Genomic DNA, 21985 nt, shown 5'->3' with positions numbered 1-21985 from the left:
ACGTTGAACTTCCGAAAAGTCACACGACACTGCCTGTTTGTAATTGAGCTGTATTGTTGATGCATTTGGTGATTATGTTCAACGCAGTCTATAGGCTGCATGTAGTCTGCATGGTTATCTGACCAAAGAAAACTGCATCTTGACATACACTATTCAAGTCATGTCCGTCCACCACAAAAAATATTGTTGCGAAATAGTGCACTGCATGCTTATTGTCGTTGTAGAAATTGCTTTTATCACTGAAGACGGGGAAAACTGACCTATTTCTACAGCTACAACATCCCAACAGGTCATCTCCTCATTTTACGCTCGGCGTTTTATAGCGGCCGTGAATACTTGAGTGTATATTTGTTACTACATGTTTGTCCCATTGCTGACACTCCTGTCCTGTAAAATTGACTGCAGTACTTCTTGTTGTAACACAACTAACTAATTGCAGGTATTTCTCCATAAATGTTCATAATTTGTTCAGCATTAAAACAAGAAGACCCGACACTAGTTTATTTACCAGAAGCTAAGACTGTAACAAATCTTTGGCATAATAAGAGTTCTGATGACAGCACTATTACTAAGTCTGTAACAAATCTTTGGCATAATAAGAGTTCTGATGACAGCACTATTACTAAGTCTGTAACAAATCTTTGGCATAATAAGAGTTCTGATGACAGCACTATTACTAAGTCTGTAACAAATCTTTGGCATAATAAGAGTTCTGATGACAGCACTATTACTAAGTCGAATGGCTTGTTACATGGAATATTGTTACATGGAATCTTCAACAGATGTTGAAGAGCACGTTAGTGCGCATGCAAGTCAAAGTTTGTTTTTCTTTACTCCTACTTTCAGACCTGTCGGGAGGCCCACTTAAACACAAGTACAGACTGGAACAGTTTCACTGGCACTGGGGCTCCGCCAACAACAAGGGCTCAGAACACACTGTCAATGGGCAGATGTATGCCGCTGAGGTAAGCCTGTCCTTCAGACCTCGATGATTCAGCTAAATCTGTCCTTCAGGCCACTATGGTTCAGCTAAATCTGTCCTTCAGACCTCGATGATTCAGCTAAATCTGTCCTTCAGGCCACTATGGTTCAGCTAAATCTGTCCTTCAGACCTCGATGATTCAGCTAAATCTGTCCTTCAGGCCACTATGGTTCAGCTAAATCTGTCCTTCAGGCCACTATGGTTCAGCTAAATCTGTCCTTCAGACCTCGATGATTCAGCTAAATCTGTCCTTCAGGCCACTATGGTTCAGCTAAATCTGTCATTTTCAAATTCATTTTATTTATCTGATTCATGTTCAAATCCATGATAAAGAATTTTTCACTTATATACTCGAAAATATTCCGCAATAGATCATACTGTTTCTGTATAGGGGTACTAAAATATTCCGCAATACATCATACTGTTTCTGTATAGGAGTACTAAAATATTCCTCAATGCATCATACTGTTTCTGTATAGGAGTACTAAAATATTCCTCAAAACATCATACTGTTTCTGTATAGGGGTACTAAAATATTCCTCAATACATCATACTGTTTCTGTATAGGGGTACTAAAATATTCCTCAATGCATCATACTGTTTCTGTATAGGAGTACTAAAATATTCCTCAAAAGATCATACTGTTTCTGTATAGGGGTACTAAAATATTCCGCAATACATCATACTGTTTCTGTATAGGGGTACTAAAATATTCCGCAATTCATCATACTGTTTCTGTATAGGGGTACTAAAATATTCCGCAATTCATCATACTGTTTCTGTATAGGAGTACTAAAATATACCGCAATACATCATACTGTTTCTGTATAAGGGTACTAAAATATTCCGCAATACATCATACTGTTTCTGTATAGGGGTACTAAAATATACCGCAATACATCATACTGTTTCTGTATAGGAGTACTAAAATATTCCGCAATACATCATACTGTTTCTGTATAGGAGTACTAAAATATACCGCAATACATCATACTGTTTCTGTATAGGAGTACTAAAATTGCAAAGAATTCGGTTTTATGTGAGTTGAGAGATGTAATGTGAATTGTTTCCCTTTCTCTAAAAGCTTCATCTGGTTCACTGGAACACCGAGCTATACTCTGGATTCGGCGAGGCGGCCACTAGTGACAATGGACTGGCAGTGCTCGGAGTCCTTATCAAGGTGAGCGAATTTCAGGTGCTTTATCGGAATTCATCCCGTAACTCGTCGTTGGAATCTATCACCAAAAGAAAGAAATCAAACGAGGCTTCTTGGAAGATCAGACCCAAAGCCGAATTGTGGAATTGATTCAGTGTGTGTCAAATAAAATTAAGAGGCTGGAGTTTGAGCAGTTCTGTGAATCCCAGGTACTAGCAAGTCTATCCAGTTACGTAAATGTTTAGATTTGGTGTTCACCAAAGCTGGTATGCGCGTTTACGTTGCCTAATAGCTTATTCGAAGAAAGCACTATCCAGAATTGTGGACTATTCAATTATAAAATCATCAGGGGTTTCGTTTGTAAATTAAGTTGACGGGCTCCTGTTACAGTTGTGCAGTTGTTTCGTTAAATGCCTCTTTTTGCTGACGTTGACAACAAGATCGTATATGTGGATAGCTAATCGGTATATTAATCACACGCTTTTGGTGACTTTGATATATACAGCCGCTCCAAACTACATTGCAAAAATGCATATTTCGATTCGGATGCCTTAGCCTATGTGTAATCTATACGCTAATTCATTCTGTGAAACAAAGCCAATGTCACCATGAATCCAAATATTAGCGATACATGTTCTAAATGATGTATACATTCTTACGTAATTTGTTTATACAAACCGTTGCTGACATCGTAAACACATTACAGGGGCATCTGCTTCCTGATGATGCTTTTTACATCAAATGGTTTGACATCTGTTATTGTACTCCTCATTCTTCTCTTAAATATTTACAATCCTGTGGTACATGTATCTTCCTAGGCTGGAAAGGAATGCCCAGGTTTTAAGACGTTAGCTGAGGCGATGGAAAAAGTGAAGTTTAAGGGGCAGTCTTCCACTATTTCCAGTTTTTCCCCGCAATGCCTACTTCCAGGTATTAATACTATCACACGTACAAGATTTATATGTCTGTGCCACTGCTTTATAGAAGGCCTTTAAGCAAATATATCTTTACCATTTTCTTAAAAGAAAGCACGATTGAAGCTGATTAACTGATTAAGCTGATTAAGTGAGGTGGACGCTTATTAGTACGATATTTATGTATTGAAGTATGACGGGGGTAAGAGTCTTTAACGTATGATCCACTTTATCCACCGTGCGCCAATCAGCGTTGATTGTGTTCCCTGATTTACAGGTAATCGGCAGGTAACTCGTACGTAGTCGTATTTAAATGTGACTGCATTAGGGCCTAGTATTTAAAGTTTATTTATTTTTTTTAACGTTAAAACACCTTTAGCACGACTAACCATGACCTTAATATTGTGTACAAATATTTTATCAAGTTGGTATTTTAGTTTATCCGCTCTCAGAGATGTTATTTGAATAAACATATCTTACAGGTTCTTTGTGTTTGACGTTCACATGATTATTTTTTTTCAGGAAATACTTCCAAATACTGGACGTATGATGGCTCGCTGACAACGCCCCCATGCGCAGAGAGTGTCTCGTGGATCGTGTTCCAAGAGTGTGTAGAAATGTCCGAGGCTCAGGTATGATAAAATGACAAAAGAGACAGAAAATTGATTGGCTGCCATACACGATTGGTCATCAGATAAGATTATAGAAACTTGATGGTCAGATCAGAAAGAGAGATAAGGTAGATTTTTGGATAAGGAAATAAACCCAGGCATGTCTTGAGCCCAATGCTTAATTACATTCACAGCCAGTCTGAAAAAACGTTGGCCTACTGGAAGAGGAACGCGCTGTGAGGCTTGTACATTGAAAGTGTGGTATAACATCTTAGGTGGTCAAGGAATTTAGAATTCACCACAAAGCAAGAGCTGAAAATCAATTACAGAAATGAAGATAGAAGCAAAACTTTTCCCCAATGTCCCGTTTGTCATTTTCCAGCAAACACGATATCACTCTGTATATTTCTTTATTTATTTGATTGGAGTTCTGCACAGTACTCAACAATATTTTCCTTATACGACGGTGGCAACATATTGTAATTATTGTGGGAGCCAACCGGGCTCGAAAGATACGACCATTCGCAGGTACGTACTTTGCCACGTACGACCAGAGAGGAAGCCCGAGATTGATATCGCTGTATATGTCTGGTCTGTACCGTAGGATGTACGATCTGCACGGTATACTATACAGAGCGCTGTGGATGCTAATGATTTATTTCTTTTATTGACGATCGCAATATGATGCTTCTACTGGCCAGTCAGTTACGTGTACATTGCATTTTTTTTCTTAATTTTCAGCTGAAGACCCTGCGGTCGCTTGTATGTGAAGATTGTCCAAACGCCCAGCAGCACAACATGGTGGATAACAACAGACCTACCCTGCCCGTGGGCGACAGGAAGGTCCGAGCGTCTTTCAAGTAAAGGACAGTCCCAACCCCGTGCCTCCCCAGGGCTATGGTCTCTCTCCAGCAGGAATGCTCTGTCTGATTTCCTTCAAACTTAATATGTGTATGTCTTTCACAATAGATCCATATGTATATCCACGAGTTGAGCTTTCTAGTGAAGACCAAATATTAGCACAAACATTACCAAATATTAAAGTTACTTTAGTCATAATAACGTCTAATACAGATGCGATGTACACGGAAACTACAAGGCATATAAATCATCGGAATTTTATTTTTCAAAACTTTTTTCAAGATACTGTGTCTGTTTGGGAATTTGTTTGCTGTGTTGTATTTCCCTGCATTACAGCTTCACTGGTGGTCTCAGCTCCCTGCTTGCCAAATTGTTGGTGTTGGTGGTAGGGCGTTTTGGACTGACCATGAAGCCGCCGTAATGTTATAAGTACGTAACTACCTTGGTCGGTACTGGTTACCATGGTAGTTACGAGCACGTAACGTTATCTATGGGATGGATTTGGTTTTATTTTTGTACAGCGTTTTTGTATTCAGTTTTACAGCTTACTGGGGCTTGTATTAAAATAACACGCCAGTGTAGTGTGTAAGCCAGTCGTCAGTTCACCAGTGTCATCTGCATCTATCGTCTGACATTCATGCCAAAGTTCACGAGATCGAAAAGAAACGTTACCCATTTTGTTTTTATACCATGGGCCACATGGAACTTTTCCTGGATGTTTTTATTTGTCCTGGGCTTATTTCCGAACGCCGAACTATGGCAGTGAAGCATGCAGCATTTATAGCCACCTTATACATGTGGTTAGTGATTATTGCCTTTACTTCTTGTACCCTTTACTTCTTGTACCCTTTACTTCTTGTACCCTTTACTTCTTGTACCCTTTATATATGGCTCATACCCGACTCGTTCATATGCCTCTCACCAAAACACTCAAACACCATTACTGTTATTTGTACCTCTATTAGCTAGCTCATGTTTGTTATTGTATCATTTATCCTTCTCAGAATTCATTTTGGTACTGTATCAAAATACATGTAGCTCATACCGAGCTTTACCCTCACATGGGCCTGTTGCAGTTTTAATGTTAATGTTACTAGTTAGTATTTATCATCATCATGTTGGCCGTGTGCTTGGACATTTGCCTAGTATACATAAGCGTTTGTTAAATAAGTTCTTTGTGATATTGTGTGTTTTGTGTGTCATTGAATGTTATGCTGTTATGTTTTATACCGAGCATGTTCTAATTTATGTTGCACTTTGCTACGAAACAATTCAGAAAATATTCTCAGCGTGTTCGATACTACATAATAGGATCCTTTCCGGCCTAGTGTAATTCTGGTCTAAGCTGTGTAGTCCATTGTGTCAGTATCATAGTGTTGCGTAAACATATGGATAGCATATTACTCATGCAATTGTAAGACAAAAATGATGAAATCAATTTTGACCAGAGTTACCATTGCGCGGGCATAGGTGGTCCAGTCCCTGGTTAAATCTACATCAGTTGTGCTGTGTTATTAAACATTGCCATTCATCAGACAGCTTTCAGTTGACGTCACACGTTTAAAAGCCAGGCTTTTGCTTTGGATAAGGGCCAAAGGTCACGACCTGACCTCTGACACTGGGTCATATGATCAGGTGATTCAGGCATTTTCTCGCCTTGTGATTCAGGCATTTTCTATCGCATTATTCAGTCTTATGTATAGAAATTACACAGGCAAACACAATAAATAATCGCGTTTGAAAGGAAATATCTCCATCTTTCCCCCCTTTTTTATTATGGATAAAAGACTTTTCTATCCTTTAGGCATACACGTGTGCTCTATTTATTGGTCTGATTGCAGGCAGCTGGTAAGGCAACCAATTTAATCAATATGGTTTCATTTTATAAACGACGCCAGTGTGTTATTCCGCGAGCTAATCAAACTTCAGCGTTCCACATAGGGTGCCAGTCATCATTCCAATGGCTGGGTTAGATCCCAGCCAACATAAAGCAGAATATCCCTGGCGTTTGTGTGACCGGTGAAACGTTCGCTTTAATGAACTTGACTGTGTATTCATCGTCACAATACTCTTTAGTATCTTCAGTCTTTATTGCTTTATGTGCTATTATATGAAATGAACGTCTGTGTCACCAAAAAAAGATAATAATGTATATATTGTAGGGAAAGATTTCCACCGATGTATAGTTTATACGGATTTAACGATGGAAGAAATAAAATACTCGGTTTTGAGCTCAGCAAATTCCGTCTTTTCTTATCTCCTGGCAGAAGTGTCTGGTGTCGTGTCCCTTTTTCATGCGTATGAGTTCTTCTTTCTAGCTGATAGTTCAGAAAATTATTTATTTGATCGGTGTTTTATGTCGTATTCAAGAATATTTCACGTATAAGACGGTGGCAGGAAACCGGCCAGAGCCCGGGGAAATCCACGACCATCCGCAGGTTGCTGTACAGTTTTGTATACACTGTATAACACTGTATGATCTATAACACATACAGATATCATTTATCAGAGCAGCAAAGACAAATGAGGTCGCAGGTTCGAATCCAACTTCCGCTTAAGATGGTTTTTTCATGTCTGGGTTTCATTCAAGTGATAAAAATTCGCCCTCTGTCGTAGGTCTGTATGTGAAAGTTCAGCAGTAAATCCCGTTCAAATAAATTAATGTAAAGATTAATTCCGAAGTAACATCTAAGAAAACTTGGCTATTTAATTAATATTTTCCGGCCACCTCCTCAGGCGTAACACTGTAATGTCCGGTGTTTGCAATTTTTTTATATGATTTACTTGGTTTCACCAATATTGCTTATCAACTTACAATGCTGTAGGCCTACATATGAAAAGGAAAGCGATGTTAAACAAGGAAGATCCGAAACTAAGATAACTATTTAGTCCTAGAAAGTCTCCAGAGTCATGCAGCTGCTGACCCAGTGGGGGATAGGGTCGAACACGCCATCATTGTTATGTGACCAATTTCATTTTTCAACAAATGCTGACGACACACAAATGATCAAGGGGAGGCTACTTTAACGCAAAATGGAGCAGCCATTCACTGCCGCGGCCGACAAAACATTGTTCGAAAAGAGTGAGTGCGTGAGTGTTTAGTGCCGTACTTAACAATTTTTCAGTAATATGACAACAAAGGAATCCTTAGAGTGCATGTAATGTGCCTCCTTGTTGCAGGACGGATTTCCACCGCTCTTTTATCTAGTGCTGCTTCACCGAGACGACTTACCGAAGGCAAGTAAGTGGAGCCGCCCGAGTTATCGTGGCCGGTTGTTCGAATAGAGATACCTTTCACAATGGCATTGTGTTCAGATGAATTAGTAAGTAGTATTTAGCAAATGGAATTATCTGGAATAGATCTGCTAGCACAAGTTGGAATTGGAGCGTACGTTCAAGAAAGAACTGAGAATCAGCTTCTTGCAAAAGCCTCTGTATATTAAAGCACAATTAAATAAACCATTTGATGGTTTACAACTCCGAGTGTCTGACAACTAAGTCACATTCAACCATACTGACGGCGTCTTAAATTACAGTCGGCTCTATGGCAAAATTTTACCTTTAAACCAGCACACCACGAAATCTCATTTTACCAATATGGTTTATGTTAAAGAATTCCATTAATCAAACAAAAAACACAACACACCACTGGTAAGTTTTCTTTCTTTATTCCGTTCAACCTAAATCTATTTTCTGCATACAAGCCTACAAGTATTACTATATACATAAAACCCGGACTCAGGCTCTTGTGAGATCGGAGTCCCAATACGCTCCATGAAGGAAAATATTTCTACAACTCTCTTTTGTAACCAAATATAGATTTGCTTCCCCAGGAAAAATTGCTCACAGTATCAACGGCTTGTGAAATACGCTGCCTTCACATTAAAACCACCATTATAGCACAAGTACTCGGTGTTGCCCGTAACATGTTCTAATACAAATGAGATTGCTTTCCTTAGAAATGCTTGATAAATGACCTTACTTTCGTTGTGATTCACTATCTTTTGATTAGAATAATCAACATAAAATGTTTATTCGAAATTTGCAGCTACATGTACAAAACTTCCAGTGCAAGTCTATAAGAAAGTAGAAGTAAACCCACAATGTATACTTACACTGACTTGTTCAAATAACATTTGAAATTATTTGTTTATCATTAACGCTACTTCTTTCTTGTGGAGGTATTAAGATATGCAGTTTACGGTAAATTTTTAGCTTCGATTGTTTTCTCTTACATGATTGTAAAGGTATAAAATCTGAAAACCAACAAGGGGAAATCCATCATAATTAGTGCGAAGATACAGTATAGCCACATCTACAAACAAGAAAGTTTAACTATAAGTCATTGTTAGTTGCTACGTATCATGTATAGTGGTACTGCATTAAACAAAAACTTATTTTATGATTACTCAATTCCCTGATCGGCTCTAGCACACCAAAAAGCGCCATAATCACAAGTATTGATCTTTACCTATCCAAAATTCTTGGTCATTTAGTTGTTGGTATGCAATGGTGTTGGGAATCTGTTTGACGGTCAGGGGTTGGGGGTTGTGAGTAGTATATGTAAAATTTTGAATTTTCTGTTGGTGGATGGAAATATCTTTGTTTCCTTATGAAAAATGGACCGGCTTGGAAGTTCCTTGGGGAGGCGGCCAGGCTAAAGAGTGAATGGTGTGGAAATGGTCCACTTATTCGTGATGTGTATTCTGAGCCCTGAACATTACCATATTTTTGACATATTACAGAACCAACAAATCATTCTAAACGCCTCTACAATTTTCTCTTCAAGCCTTTAGATTGTTATAAAAGAGATGAAACCCCTATATATCATATATGAAGTAACGGTACCATCTGCATCTAAAACTGTTGCTGGTATTTGCAATGTTTCAACACTGCGCATGTGCTCACCACACGCTCACTTTTATTTAAAATATATATACACATACACAAAAACTGTCACTCATGTTTTTTTCTTAAATTATTTTCTGATTATTCTTAAAGATCTCCTTCACAAGCATCGCTAAATACCAAATGTATATGGTCACGGCATTATCTGAGGGGTCGACGTGGGTCCTGATTAGATCTCAATTGTGCGGCGAGTCCGTGTCCCTGTTGTTATTAAATCCCGTTTCTGTTCCAGCATCTGACTGTTCAGTGACATTGTAACTTTTCCAGCTCCCCAAAAAGATACCATTGTTTTACCGTTTTGATGCTTTTTCTCTCGAACATTTAAAGCCTAAATTGTAAATATTCTTTTCACGCAGGCCTTTCAACACTTGCCGCTTACGTTTTCCTTTCTTTTCTTACTCTTGTTGAAAATGAAACTTCAGAACACTTTACCTTGCAGCGCTATTTGTATGACAATTCATACGAAAGTCTGAAGTGTACATAGACAAAGTAAATCACCTGTCACTATATCAGGTTTCTTCACAGCTCGACTCGATCTCCACGTACTGAGTTCGACAGTAAAGTCATTATGCTACATGATTTATTCTAAATGTCATTTACACAAGTAAGCTTGAACATTCACACCCCACGCCTGATGGACAAATATATGTCACGTGATTCAGCTCATTCGATCAACGGGACCACAGCTCACAGCTGGAAATCCTAGCCCACATTGAGATACTCACTGTTCTCTTTTGTGACAATGGAATAGTTGTGGGCCTGTCTGCATATAACTGCACAAGTAGGTCCAAAATAATACACAACAAAGACTAATTCAAGGAGGTCTTCATACAAAACTAAGGAGCTAATGGTAACATGGTGTACTGTAGGTGGGTTTTAACTGGATGTACATGTATATGGATGAATGTCAAATATTAGTGTGTTTTCCTACTTCATTTTTTTTAAACCCCGTTAACTGTGGATTTTTAATAAATTTTACTGTCTCTGAGGCATAACTTTATTTGGTCATCAATGTAACATAGAAGAAAAATCTGACAAAACGTTTTTTTGAATTTTTAGAAGACTGAATTAATTCTATAATATTTGAAAAAAAAAAAACAGGCATCATTTAGAAAAAAATAGGCCAATTTGAAGCTTGAAAATTTGTAAACATCACTACTCTGCATCATTCAAATTTCATCTGATTTTTTAAATAAATTTTGGGCCATTTGATATTTTATTGAATCCTGCAGGGGGAAATCACAAGACCCTATGAGCATGACAAACCAAACTTGTCCAAATTGCTTCAAACATTGGGTAAGAATTACAAAAACTAAATGCATTAATGTGTTCTTGAAAGGTTCCAGTTCATAGTCCATGCTTGTGGACATCACTCAGGCTACTAATAGATATCTGTCTTGCCAACAACTACAACACGATAAACAAGATAACACTATAAAACTGTTCTACCGGACAATGTATATTATTTACTGATGTTGCAGTGACAACGTTAAAAATGTTAATTAGCTTGTGCAAATTTACCTCAACATGGTAAAATTTGTTCACTGATGTGAAACTGTATAATATTCAAATTCGGTCACTATATACTAGCTCCTGTTGTCTCACTGTTTTAAATTGTATAGACCCATTGTATACTTCAACCATGAACGTGAACGGTGTTCACCATGAAACTTGTACATACTGGTATGCTCACCTTGTTGTTGTATGTAACTTCAATATAAATAGGAATTCTTTTTGTTTAACACCTTACTCTGTTGAAGTCGATAGGTTGTTGCCACAACGTCTTTAAATAATATACATTGTCCAGTAGAACAATTTTATAGTGTTATCTTTGATAGTGTACTATCCTGGATGTCTGAAAATCTACATTCCTATAAAATACAACATACACAACATACGTATGATCATAATTAAGAAATTGCAAAAATAATTTTTAAAAGTCCTATGTTGTAGGATATGTACACATTTGACTCAGCAAATATCCTATTTACAATAATCACAAGCACGTATCTTCTGAACCCCTCAAACACTAACAGTACACTTTGTACAGCAAGTGGTGAGGATTGACTGATTGTAAAGATCACTAGCATGCAGGATATGGAAGTGTAAAGAACAGGCTAATTAAGGTACAATCATGTGTTTGCCTTTTGTTGTTTTGCTTTTCAGGAACACTGACAAAGAGAAATGCTGACAGCAGTTTCGAGATACATTTTTTTTTGTGTGTTCAGTTAGTCTAGACTGTGTCTCTTTTTTTAGCTGCACCAAGATCCACTAGACAGACACACTGTTGGAAACGGTTATGTTCTTATTCTTGATTGTGAGGCGTGCTTTTAAAATGCAAATGCATCCTATCTTGTGACCACATACTTGCCAGTTTTCTTGTTTCATAGAGTGAGAGAAATTTTGAATTTGGAAGAGTATTGGATGATTTAAATTTGTCTGAAATCCAAGCCAAATATAAAATGGCAGTACACTGAAGGTTTTGTAATTTGATGCATGCTGAAGCTGGTTAAGGGACAACAGAAACCAGAGCAAACATCATCCTATGTTATTATGATAATCTCAAGTTTGAAGGCCACAAACCTCACTAAGCCAAAATTAACACCAATATGGACTTTTCAATGAAATTGGTATGGATAAAGAAATATGGGCTTTTCTGTGTACCTGATTTGAATAAACATCAGAAAAGGTGACATGTTATCAAGATGATGTCATAATAATTGGGCAGTAAGTCAAGCTAATCCATGGTCTGTGTAGATGTACATGTGCAGAAATGTAGATTTCATGTAAATTTTAAAGCAATCAGTTTAATACATCAAAATCTCACAGCTAAAGTATATTAATTTTTACAAATGTTACCTTTTAATGGGTTAAGATAAGTGAAGACACAATAAACACTGAGATAAATGTGATACATGAAGGAGATTTGGGGATTCCCCATATATCTCTGAGTATCTCAGATCCCTTTTCCCTGTGTTATTATACATTTTTAGCATGGCAATCAATGCCCGTTACCTAAATTAACAGGTGAGCAATATATACTGTGTAAAATACTGTGCTGTTGATTGAATCCTATTAACAGCATCTGTCCATCCTGTTCAACTCCCTCTGTGTTCTCTGCATCGGTTGATACATGTTATTCTAGTGTTCCTCACCACAGCCTCATAAATGTTATCTGTACTTTACTACGTTCATTTCTGTCAACCAACAAATGCACTGAAACTTAACTCAGATCAATGTGCCGGAAACATTTCTATTTGATTTTCCAGCAACCTCTCCAAACTTATTTCATCTGAAATTTGCACATACTTTTTATCATGTTCTTTCAAGCCATTCTGTAATTCCCTATTTTTAGACCATACATGTACATCTATGATGAATTAAAAAGACAAAATATCTAACGGATCAAGGGAGACAACTGTAAACTTCACTGGTACTTCTGCAGAAATCCTTGGTGAAAGTCCCTAAAATGACTGAGTAATACTTGTAATTTGTCCACAGGGGGTAAAATAGTTGTCCTGAAAAAAGAAAAAAAATTATCTGTCATTGCACATACATGTACATCTCCCACAACCCAGGATGAACTACTCTACATCTCACACAACCCAGGCTGAACTACACTACATCTCACACAACCTAGAGTGAATTACTCTACATCTCACACAACCCAGGATGAACTATTCTACATCCCACACAACCTAGAGTGAATTACTCTACACCCCACAAAACCCAGGCTGAACTCCTCTACATCTCACACAACCCAGGCTGAACTACACTACATCTCACACAACCTAGAGTGAATTACTCTACATCTCACACAACCCAGGATGAACTATTCTACATCCCACACAACCCAGGATGAACTACTCTACATCCCACGCAACCCAGGCTGAACTATACTACATCTCACACAACCCAGGATGAACTACACTACACCCCACACAACCCAGGCTGAACTATACTACATCTCACACAACCCAGGATGAACTACTCTACATCCCACACAACCCAGGATGAACTACTCTACATCCCACACAACCTAGAGTGAATTACTCTACATCCCACACAACCCAGAATGAACTACTCTACATCCCACACAACCTAGAGTGAATTACTCTACACCCCACACAACCCAGAATGAACTAATCTACATCCCACACAACCTATGATGAACTACTCTACACCCCACACAACCTAGAGTGAATTACTCTACATCCCACACAACCTAGAGTGAATTACTCTACACCCCACACAACCCAGAATGAACTACTCTACATCCCACACAACCCAGGATGAACTACTCTACATCCCACACAACCCAGGCTGAACTACTCTACATCTCACACAACCCAGCATGAACTACTCTACATCCCACACAACCCAGGATGAACTACTCTACATCCCACACAACCCAGGATGAACTCCTCTATATCTCACACAACCCAGCATGAACTACTCTACATCCCACACAACCCAGCATGAACTACTCTACATCTCACACAACCCAGGATGAACTACTCTACATCCCACACAACCCAGGCTGAACTACTCTACATCCCACACAACCCAGGCTGAACTACTCTACATCCCACACAACCCAGGATGAACTACTCTACATCCCACACAACCTAAAGTGAATTACTCTACATCCCACACAACCTAGAGTGAATTACTCTACATCCCACACAACCTAGAGTGAATTACTCTACACCCCACACAACCTATGATGAACTACTCTACACCCCACACCACCCAGAATGAACTACTCTACATCTCACACAACTCAGCATGAACTACTCTACATCCCACACAACCCAGGCTGAACTACTCTACATCCCACACAACCCAGGCTGAACTCCTCTACATCTCACACAACCCAGGATGAACTACTCTACATCCCACATAACCCAGGCTGAGCTACTCTACATCCCACACAACCCAGGATGAACTCCTCTACACCCCACACAACCTAAAGTGAATTACTCTACATCCCACACAACCTAGAGTGAATTACTCTACATCCCACACAACCTAGAGTGAATTACTCTACACCCCACACAACCTATGATGAACTACTCTACACCCCACACAACCCAGAACGAACTACTCTACATCCCACACAACCCAGCATGACCTACTCTACATCTCACACAACCCAGCATGAACTACTCTACATCCCACACAACCCAGGATAAACTCCTCTACATCTCACACAACCCAGGATGAACTACTCTACATTCTACACAACCCAGGATGAACTACTCTACATCCCACACAACCCAGGCTGAACTCCTCTACATCTCACACAACCCAGCATGAACTACTCTACATCCCACACAACCCAGGATGAACTACTCTACATCCCACACAACCCAGGCTGAACTCCTCTATATCTCACACAACCCAGCATGAACTACTCTACATCCCACACAACCCAGTTTGAACTACTCTACATCTCACACAACCCAGGATGAACTACTCTACATCCCACACAACCCAGGCTGAACTACTCTACATCCCACACAACCCAGGCTGAACTACTCTACATCCCACACAACACAGGCTGAACTACTCTACATCCCACACAGCCCAGGCTGAACTCCTCTACATCTCACACAAGCCAGGATGAACTACTCTACATCCCACACAACCCAGGCTGAACTACTCCACATCCCACACAACCCAGGATGAACTTTTCTACATTTTACAAAACCCAGGATGAACTACTCTACATCTCACACAACCCAGGGTGAACTACTCTACATCCCACACAACCCAAGCTGAACTACTCTACATCCCACACAACCTATGATGAACTACTCTACACCCCACACAACCTATGATGAACTACTCTACACCCCACACAACCTATGATGAACTACTCTACATCCCACACAACCCAGGCTGAACTACCCTACATCTCACACAACTCAGGATGAACTATTCTACATCTCACACAACCCAGGATGAACTACTCTACATCCCACACAACCCAGGCTGAACTATTCTACATCTCACACAACCCAGAGTGAATTACTCTACATCCCACACAACCCAGAGTGAAATACCCTACACCCCACACAATGTATGATGAACTACTCTACATCCCACACAACCCAGGATGAACCACTCTACATCCCACACAACCTATGATGAACTACTCTACATCCACATAATCAAGGATCAACTACTCTACATCCACACAATCAAGGATCAACTACTCTACACCACACAGAATCCTGGATGAACTACTCTACATCCCACACAACCTATGATGAACTACTCTATATCCCACACAACCTATGATGAACTACTCTACATCCACACAATCAAGGATCAACTACTCTACACCACACAGAATCCTGGATGAACTACTCTACATCCACACAATCAAGGATCAACTACTCAACATCACACAGAATCCTGGATGAACCACTCTACACCACACAGAATCCTGGATGAACTACTCTACATCCACACAATCAAGGATCAACTACTCAACATCACACAAAATCCTGGATGAACTACTCTACACCACACAAAATCCTGGATGAACTACTCTACACCACACAGAATCCTAGGTGAACTACTCTACACCACACAGAATCCTAGGTGAACTACTCTACACCACACAGAATCCTGGATGAATCACAATCTGCTAATACAGACCATACCATGACTGACATCTTATTTCATGCCACACTGATCGGTGGAATTCCAGGACATGTTTGTTTAATTGAGGTTTAACTTCCCTTTTAACAGTATTTCAGCCATATGACAATGGTGTCTCCATCTAGCAGGCTGGATCCAATGCAAAAAAACACTGTATTTACACCATGTCAAAGACTCCAGGCATAATGCCCCACCCAATCACACCATCCTAATAGCAAGCCAATCAGTAACTGGCATGACCGTTTCTGCGGCCTAGTGGTTAGAGCAGTCGCCTTCAGTCACGACTCCTGGGATTTTGTTGCCTCCTTAGCATTCTGCGGAGAGAGTTTGAGCAAGGAAACAACACTGGTTGGAATGGTGTTGGTATAACGTGACTGGATTCGGTGTCATGTATGGTGTTTTTGGCATGATACTGCAGTGGCAGCAGCACTTTGGCGGCATGCACTCGCCCTGACACAAGAAGACACAGTACATGTACATATACAAAATTCATCATCACATCACTGAAAAATTGCTAAGTATGAATAAAACCCATCCATGCATACATACATGTACCTGTACTTTGTTTATTTGTCTTATGCTAAGTGCCAAGTGAAGTAGATAATGGTCATATAGTGTACTGAAGTTACTGTACTCACCTAAAATGAAACGTGCCTTCTCTCTGGCCAAACCCACTGCCAGGTACAACACAGACACCAGTCTCTTCTAACAGCTGGAAACAGTACAGGGCATCAGGGGACATACCTGAGGACTGAGGACAAAGGGGAAGATGATTAGAGGTGGAGGTCTATAATACCTGTCTCTTCTAACAGCTGGAAAAAGTACAGGGCATCTGGGGACCAGACTGAGGACTGGGGGGTCTACAATACCTGTCTCGTTCAGCAGCTGGAAAAAGTACAGGGCATTTGGTGACCAGACTGAGGACTGGGGGTCTATAATACCTGTCTCGTCTAACAGCTGCAAACAGTACAGGGCATCTGGGGACATACCTGAGGACTGTGGGTCTACAATACCTGTTTCGTCTAACAGCTGGAAACAGTACAGGGCATCTGGGGACATACCTGAGGGCTGTGGGTCTACAATACCTGTTTCGTCTAACAGCTGGAAACAGTACAGGGCATCTGGGGGCCAGGCTGAGGACTGTGGGTCTATAATACCTGTCTCTTCTAACAGCTGCAAACAGTACAGGGCATCTAGGGACCAGACTGAGGACTGGGGGTCTATAATACCTGTCTCATCTAACAGCTGCAAACAGTACAGGGCATCTGGGGACCAGACTGAGGACTGGGGGTCTACAATAACTGTCTCGCCTAACAGCTGGAAACAGTACAGGGCATCTGGGGACCAGACTGGGGGTCTATAATACCTGTCTCGTCTAACAGCTGGAAACAGTACAGGGCATCTGGGGACATACCTGAGGGCTGTGGGTCTACAATACCTGTTTCGTCTAACAGCTGGAAACAGTACAGGGCATCTGGGGGCCAGGCTGAGGACTGTGGGTCTATAATACCTGTCTCGTCTAACAGCTGGAAACAGTACAGGGCATCTAGGGACCAGACTGAGGACTGGGGGTCTATAATACCTGTCTCATCTAACAGCTGCAAACAGTACAGGACATCTGGGGACCAGACTGAGGACTGGGGGTCTACAATAACTGTCTCGCCTAACAGCTGGAAACAGTACAGGGCATCTGGGGACCAGTCTGAGGATTGGGGGTCTATAATACCTGTCTCGTCTAACAGTTGGAAACAGTACAGGGCATCTGGGGACCAGGCTGAGGATTGGGGTCTACAATACCTGTCTCGCCTAACAGCTAGAAACAGTACAGGGCATCTGGGGACCAGATTGAGGACTGGGGGTCTATAATACCTGTCTCGTCTAACAGCTGGAAACAGTACAGGGCATTTGAGGAATATCTGTCTCGCCTAACAGCTGCAAACAGTACAGGGCACGTGGGGACCAGATTGAGGACTGGGGGTCTACAATACCTGTCTTGTCTAACAGCTGCAAACAGTACAGGGCATCTGAGGATCAGACTGAGGACTGGGGGTCTATAGTACCTGTCTCGTCTAACAGCTAGAAACAGTACAGGGCATCTGGGGACCAGACTGAGGACTGGGGGTCTACAATACCTGTCTCGCCTAACAGCTGGAAACAGTACAGGGCATCTGGGGACCAGACTGAGGACTGGGGGTCTACAATACCTGTCTCATCTAACAGCTGGAAACAGTACAGGGCATCTGGGGACCAGACTGAGGACTGGGGGTCCATAATATCTGTCTCGTCTAACAGCTGGAAACAGTACAGGTCATCTGGGAACCAGACTGAGGACTGGGGGTCTATAATACCTGTCTTGTCTAACAGCTGGAAACAGTACAGGGCATCTGGGGACCAGACTGAGGACTGGGGGTCTATAATACCTGTCTTGTCTAACAGCTGCAAACAGTACAGGGCATCTGGGGACCAGGCTGAGGACTGGGGGTCTATAATACCTGTCTCCTCTAAAAGCCTCTAAACTGAGGGGTGCTAAGGCACTGATTGGATAATACTCCAACACAGATATTACAGGTTGTTGATACACTGCACTGTTTGCCTGCTACAGCCTAGTGAGAGCACTTGCGCCTTGGACTGACCAAGCCAGGCCGCTCTAATCTACTGTGACAACAAAGAGCAGCTTCTGCAGTGTCGGTAACATACATTGAACACTGTGAAGCCTCATGGTCATGCCTCCATCTATTCTATCTCCATGATAAAAAATAAAACAATACTGTGACTTCATTTCCACCATCAACAACTCCAAAAAATGTTGTCATGCTCTTTAGATTTTTTTGGTATCAAGAAGAGAAAAATGCAAGCTGCATAAGGTGGTAAAGTATGGCAGTGCCTAAAAGTTATGGGATATACATGTATATATTTTTAGTGGTTGAAATTTATAAATTTAGCACATACATGTAAATAGTAAGAAAAATGAATGTGCTCATGAAACATTGTTTTGTCTACTATACTGCTTAAAACTCACAGTTGTACATGGATTCAACAACAATAACAATAAAGACAAGGCATCACCATGTAAATGAAAAAGGTTTCACAAGCTTTAGATGCACATGTTGGGGTAATTATCAAGTCACTTGATACTGATCAATGCATGTGGACCGAAAGCTTGTGAAACCTTTAACATTTTTGTGGCGATGGCTTCACTTCGTTATTATTATTGATCTGTCAGTCAACTGGGTGGTCAAATTTCAGACATCCTATCATCTGGGGTATGATGTAGCTATTGCATGTTAGCACCTGTTTAAAGTAACCTTGACTGTGTTTTCCATGTCTGTATCCACTTACCTTTGCCTCAGCGATAGCCTTCTCTGGAATCTCTACCCTGGGGAATGCGTACATGGCCCCCTGGACCACATTACAGCTCAAACCCTCAATAGCATTGAAGGTCTCTGTCACCATTTTTGCCTTCTGAGCTAACAGCCCCAAAACATTATTCTTTTCCTGATAAAAAAACAAAACAAGACAAAACAATACAAAAACAGTTATTAAACTTGTGTGTGATTTTGGCATGAAGTGATAACACATCTGGGGACTGTTCAGATTTGCACCAGATCAGATTTTGTGTCCAGTTAAAAATAAGCTACACACAAAGAAAATAATTGAAAAATGTACCACAATCATCACCATATATTTAATCCGTTAACTTTCAGTTCCAAATCAAAAACCCTTGCAGCTGACCTTGAATTTGATGTAGAATTTGGCTTACTTTTATGAACAGCTCATAGGATGGTTCTCCTTCCACAGGGGGGTTGACCACTGTGTCCATACAGGCCTACAAACAGATGTATCATATCACCAGAACAACATGATTGATTTTGGACTTGGGTTTGAACGTTACAGGTATCAAATGATTTTTGTAAATGTAGGAACAGTATAGGAAAGTACATATAGCAAATTTCATACATCCTTTTTGTAGCTATATGTTGTATATTTCATACAAATGATTTCTGTAGGAAACATATTTCATTCAAATGCTTTCTGCAGGTAGTATATTTCATACAAATGATTTCTGCAGGTAGTATATTTCATACAAATGATTTCTGTAGGTAGTATATTTCATACAAATGATTTCTTTAGGTAGTATATTTCACACAAATGATTTCTTTAGGTAGTATATTTCATACAAATGATTTCTGTAGATAGCATATTTCATACCAATGATTTCTGTAGATAGCATATTTCATACCAATGATTTCTGCACGTAGTATATTTCATACAAATGATTTCTGTAGGTAGCATATTTCATACAAATGATTTACTAAAGGATTAGTGAGCAGATTCATCATTTATTCATAATTATTTACCCCTCTATATATTGTTAAACTGAGTGCCAAAAATATTGAAAAAAGGTACAGTAATCAGAGTAATATTCCACCTAAAATCATTAGATAACGAGGCTGGTTTGATGCATTTTTTTTTGCCAACACTTGGTAGTTTCTGCCAAATTATATCATTCAAGTCAGTGTTAAAAACAGCTACAAGAGTGACAACAAGCAAATTGAATTTCTCCACGAAATGATTTGCTGTTCACTTTACTGTTGTAAAAACAGGTCGTTGAAGAAACCTGGAGTTAGTTTCTTCAAGTTTCCAGACGATTTGGCCCTATTTATCTTTGGCTGTTATATTTATTCATTTGATTGGTGTTTTACGCTGCACTCACAAGTATTTCACTTATACGACCGTGGCCAGCATTGCGGTGGGAGGAAACCGGGCAGAGCCTGGGGGAAACCTACGACCATCTGTAGCTTGTTGGCAGACCTCACCACGTCCGGAGAGGAGGCCAGCATGAACTCACAGCAACTGCATTGGTGAGAGACTTCTGGGTCATTAGGCTGTGCTAGTGTGCTAACCAAGTAAGCCACAGAGGACCCTTGGCCCACATGAAGGAACCGACTTACAGCACAAGACAGAAGGATATTGGACTCACCAAAACAGCCATACCTTCACAGCTGAAAGCTGCGAGACAAATACAAATAAACTCCACAATGGCATATGCACACTCTGGTTATAAAATACTATTGACCGAACTGAAAACTGATAAATGCACATGTAGCAAATCTATATACTCTAATAGGCTGTATGGCCCTATAGGTATAGGCTGTTCAGAATGCTGGACGGTGGACGGCTTGGGATCAGCCAGGGCAGTAGATCTATTGTTGGTGGATTTAAAGTCATTATTGAGTTTCTCAGAATCCCTCCTGGTAACATGCTGTTTAAACAGGTTATAAACTTTATAATTTTGACCAGGAGTTAAATCAGGACACTAATCCTTGAAGTTTTGTCTAAACTTCAGACAACAAATGAACAAAATGTTATGCGGAGCACAGGTAAATGTTTCCATTAGGCCATCCTTACAATACAACTTTGTTGAGGGTTTTCAATTGCTCACTGCTCACCTGTCCTATAACTGAAGGGCAGAGTTTGGCAGACACAGATTTGGAAAGTTGGTATTTGACATCTGGATCTAGATTGATGACTTCTGTGTAGCCACCACGGAACCCACATCTATGCAAAGACAAAACACAGTCATCTATAACAACTGGAACTTGTACAATTTTAATCCAATAATATATTTCCTATCTTATTAGGCATTCACAATCTTAGATTTACAGCACTGATTGGTATGCGCCTTAATTACTCAATGCTAATTAATTACTAAATTTGGCAAAGTAGCACAAAGGTTGTTTCAAGACAAAACTGAGAAGATTTTCAAAATTTTATGGCCATATGATGCAAAGGAAGCCATATGCTAATCACTGTCACGACACGTTTTTGCAATTTTTGCAAAAACTTTTTAACAAAAAAAAAAACAAAACAAAAAAGCCAA

At 40.0% G+C, this 21985-nt stretch overlaps 2 protein-coding genes across 3 annotated transcripts in view; one reads left to right on the top strand and one right to left on the bottom strand.

Moving 5' to 3' along the window:
• The window catches only part of LOC135474817 (carbonic anhydrase 2-like), a 45047-nt gene extending 38290 nt beyond the window's left edge, over positions 1 to 6757 (top strand). For both annotated transcript variants that reach the window (XM_064754416.1, XM_064754417.1), the window contains exons 4-8: positions 847 to 965; positions 2067 to 2162; positions 2957 to 3068; positions 3575 to 3684; positions 4405 to 6757. In XM_064754416.1, the coding sequence (XP_064610486.1) occupies positions 847 to 965; positions 2067 to 2162; positions 2957 to 3068; positions 3575 to 3684; positions 4405 to 4527 (560 nt within the window). In that variant the 3' untranslated portion in view covers positions 4528 to 6757. The remainder of the gene's footprint in view (positions 1 to 846; positions 966 to 2066; positions 2163 to 2956; positions 3069 to 3574; positions 3685 to 4404) is intronic.
• A 1433-nt stretch (positions 6758 to 8190) lies between these two features.
• LOC135474775 (alanine aminotransferase 2-like) overlaps positions 8191 to 21985 on the bottom strand; it is a 29300-nt gene continuing 15505 nt past the window's right edge. Inside the window, exons 9-13 of the mRNA XM_064754370.1 lie at positions 21555 to 21663; positions 19865 to 19930; positions 19444 to 19599; positions 16743 to 16855; positions 8191 to 12950 (exon numbers count right to left, since the gene is read on the bottom strand). Coding sequence (XP_064610440.1) covers positions 12860 to 12950; positions 16743 to 16855; positions 19444 to 19599; positions 19865 to 19930; positions 21555 to 21663 — 535 coding nt within the window. The 3' untranslated portion in view covers positions 8191 to 12859. The remainder of the gene's footprint in view (positions 12951 to 16742; positions 16856 to 19443; positions 19600 to 19864; positions 19931 to 21554; positions 21664 to 21985) is intronic.

Source organism: Liolophura sinensis, chromosome 9 (assembly GCF_032854445.1).
Source record: "Liolophura sinensis isolate JHLJ2023 chromosome 9, CUHK_Ljap_v2, whole genome shotgun sequence".
Taxonomy (NCBI): Eukaryota; Metazoa; Mollusca; class Polyplacophora; order Chitonida; family Chitonidae; genus Liolophura; species Liolophura sinensis.
The sequence above is the reverse complement of the archived record's forward strand: the minus strand, read 5'-3'. Positions and strand labels throughout refer to the sequence as shown.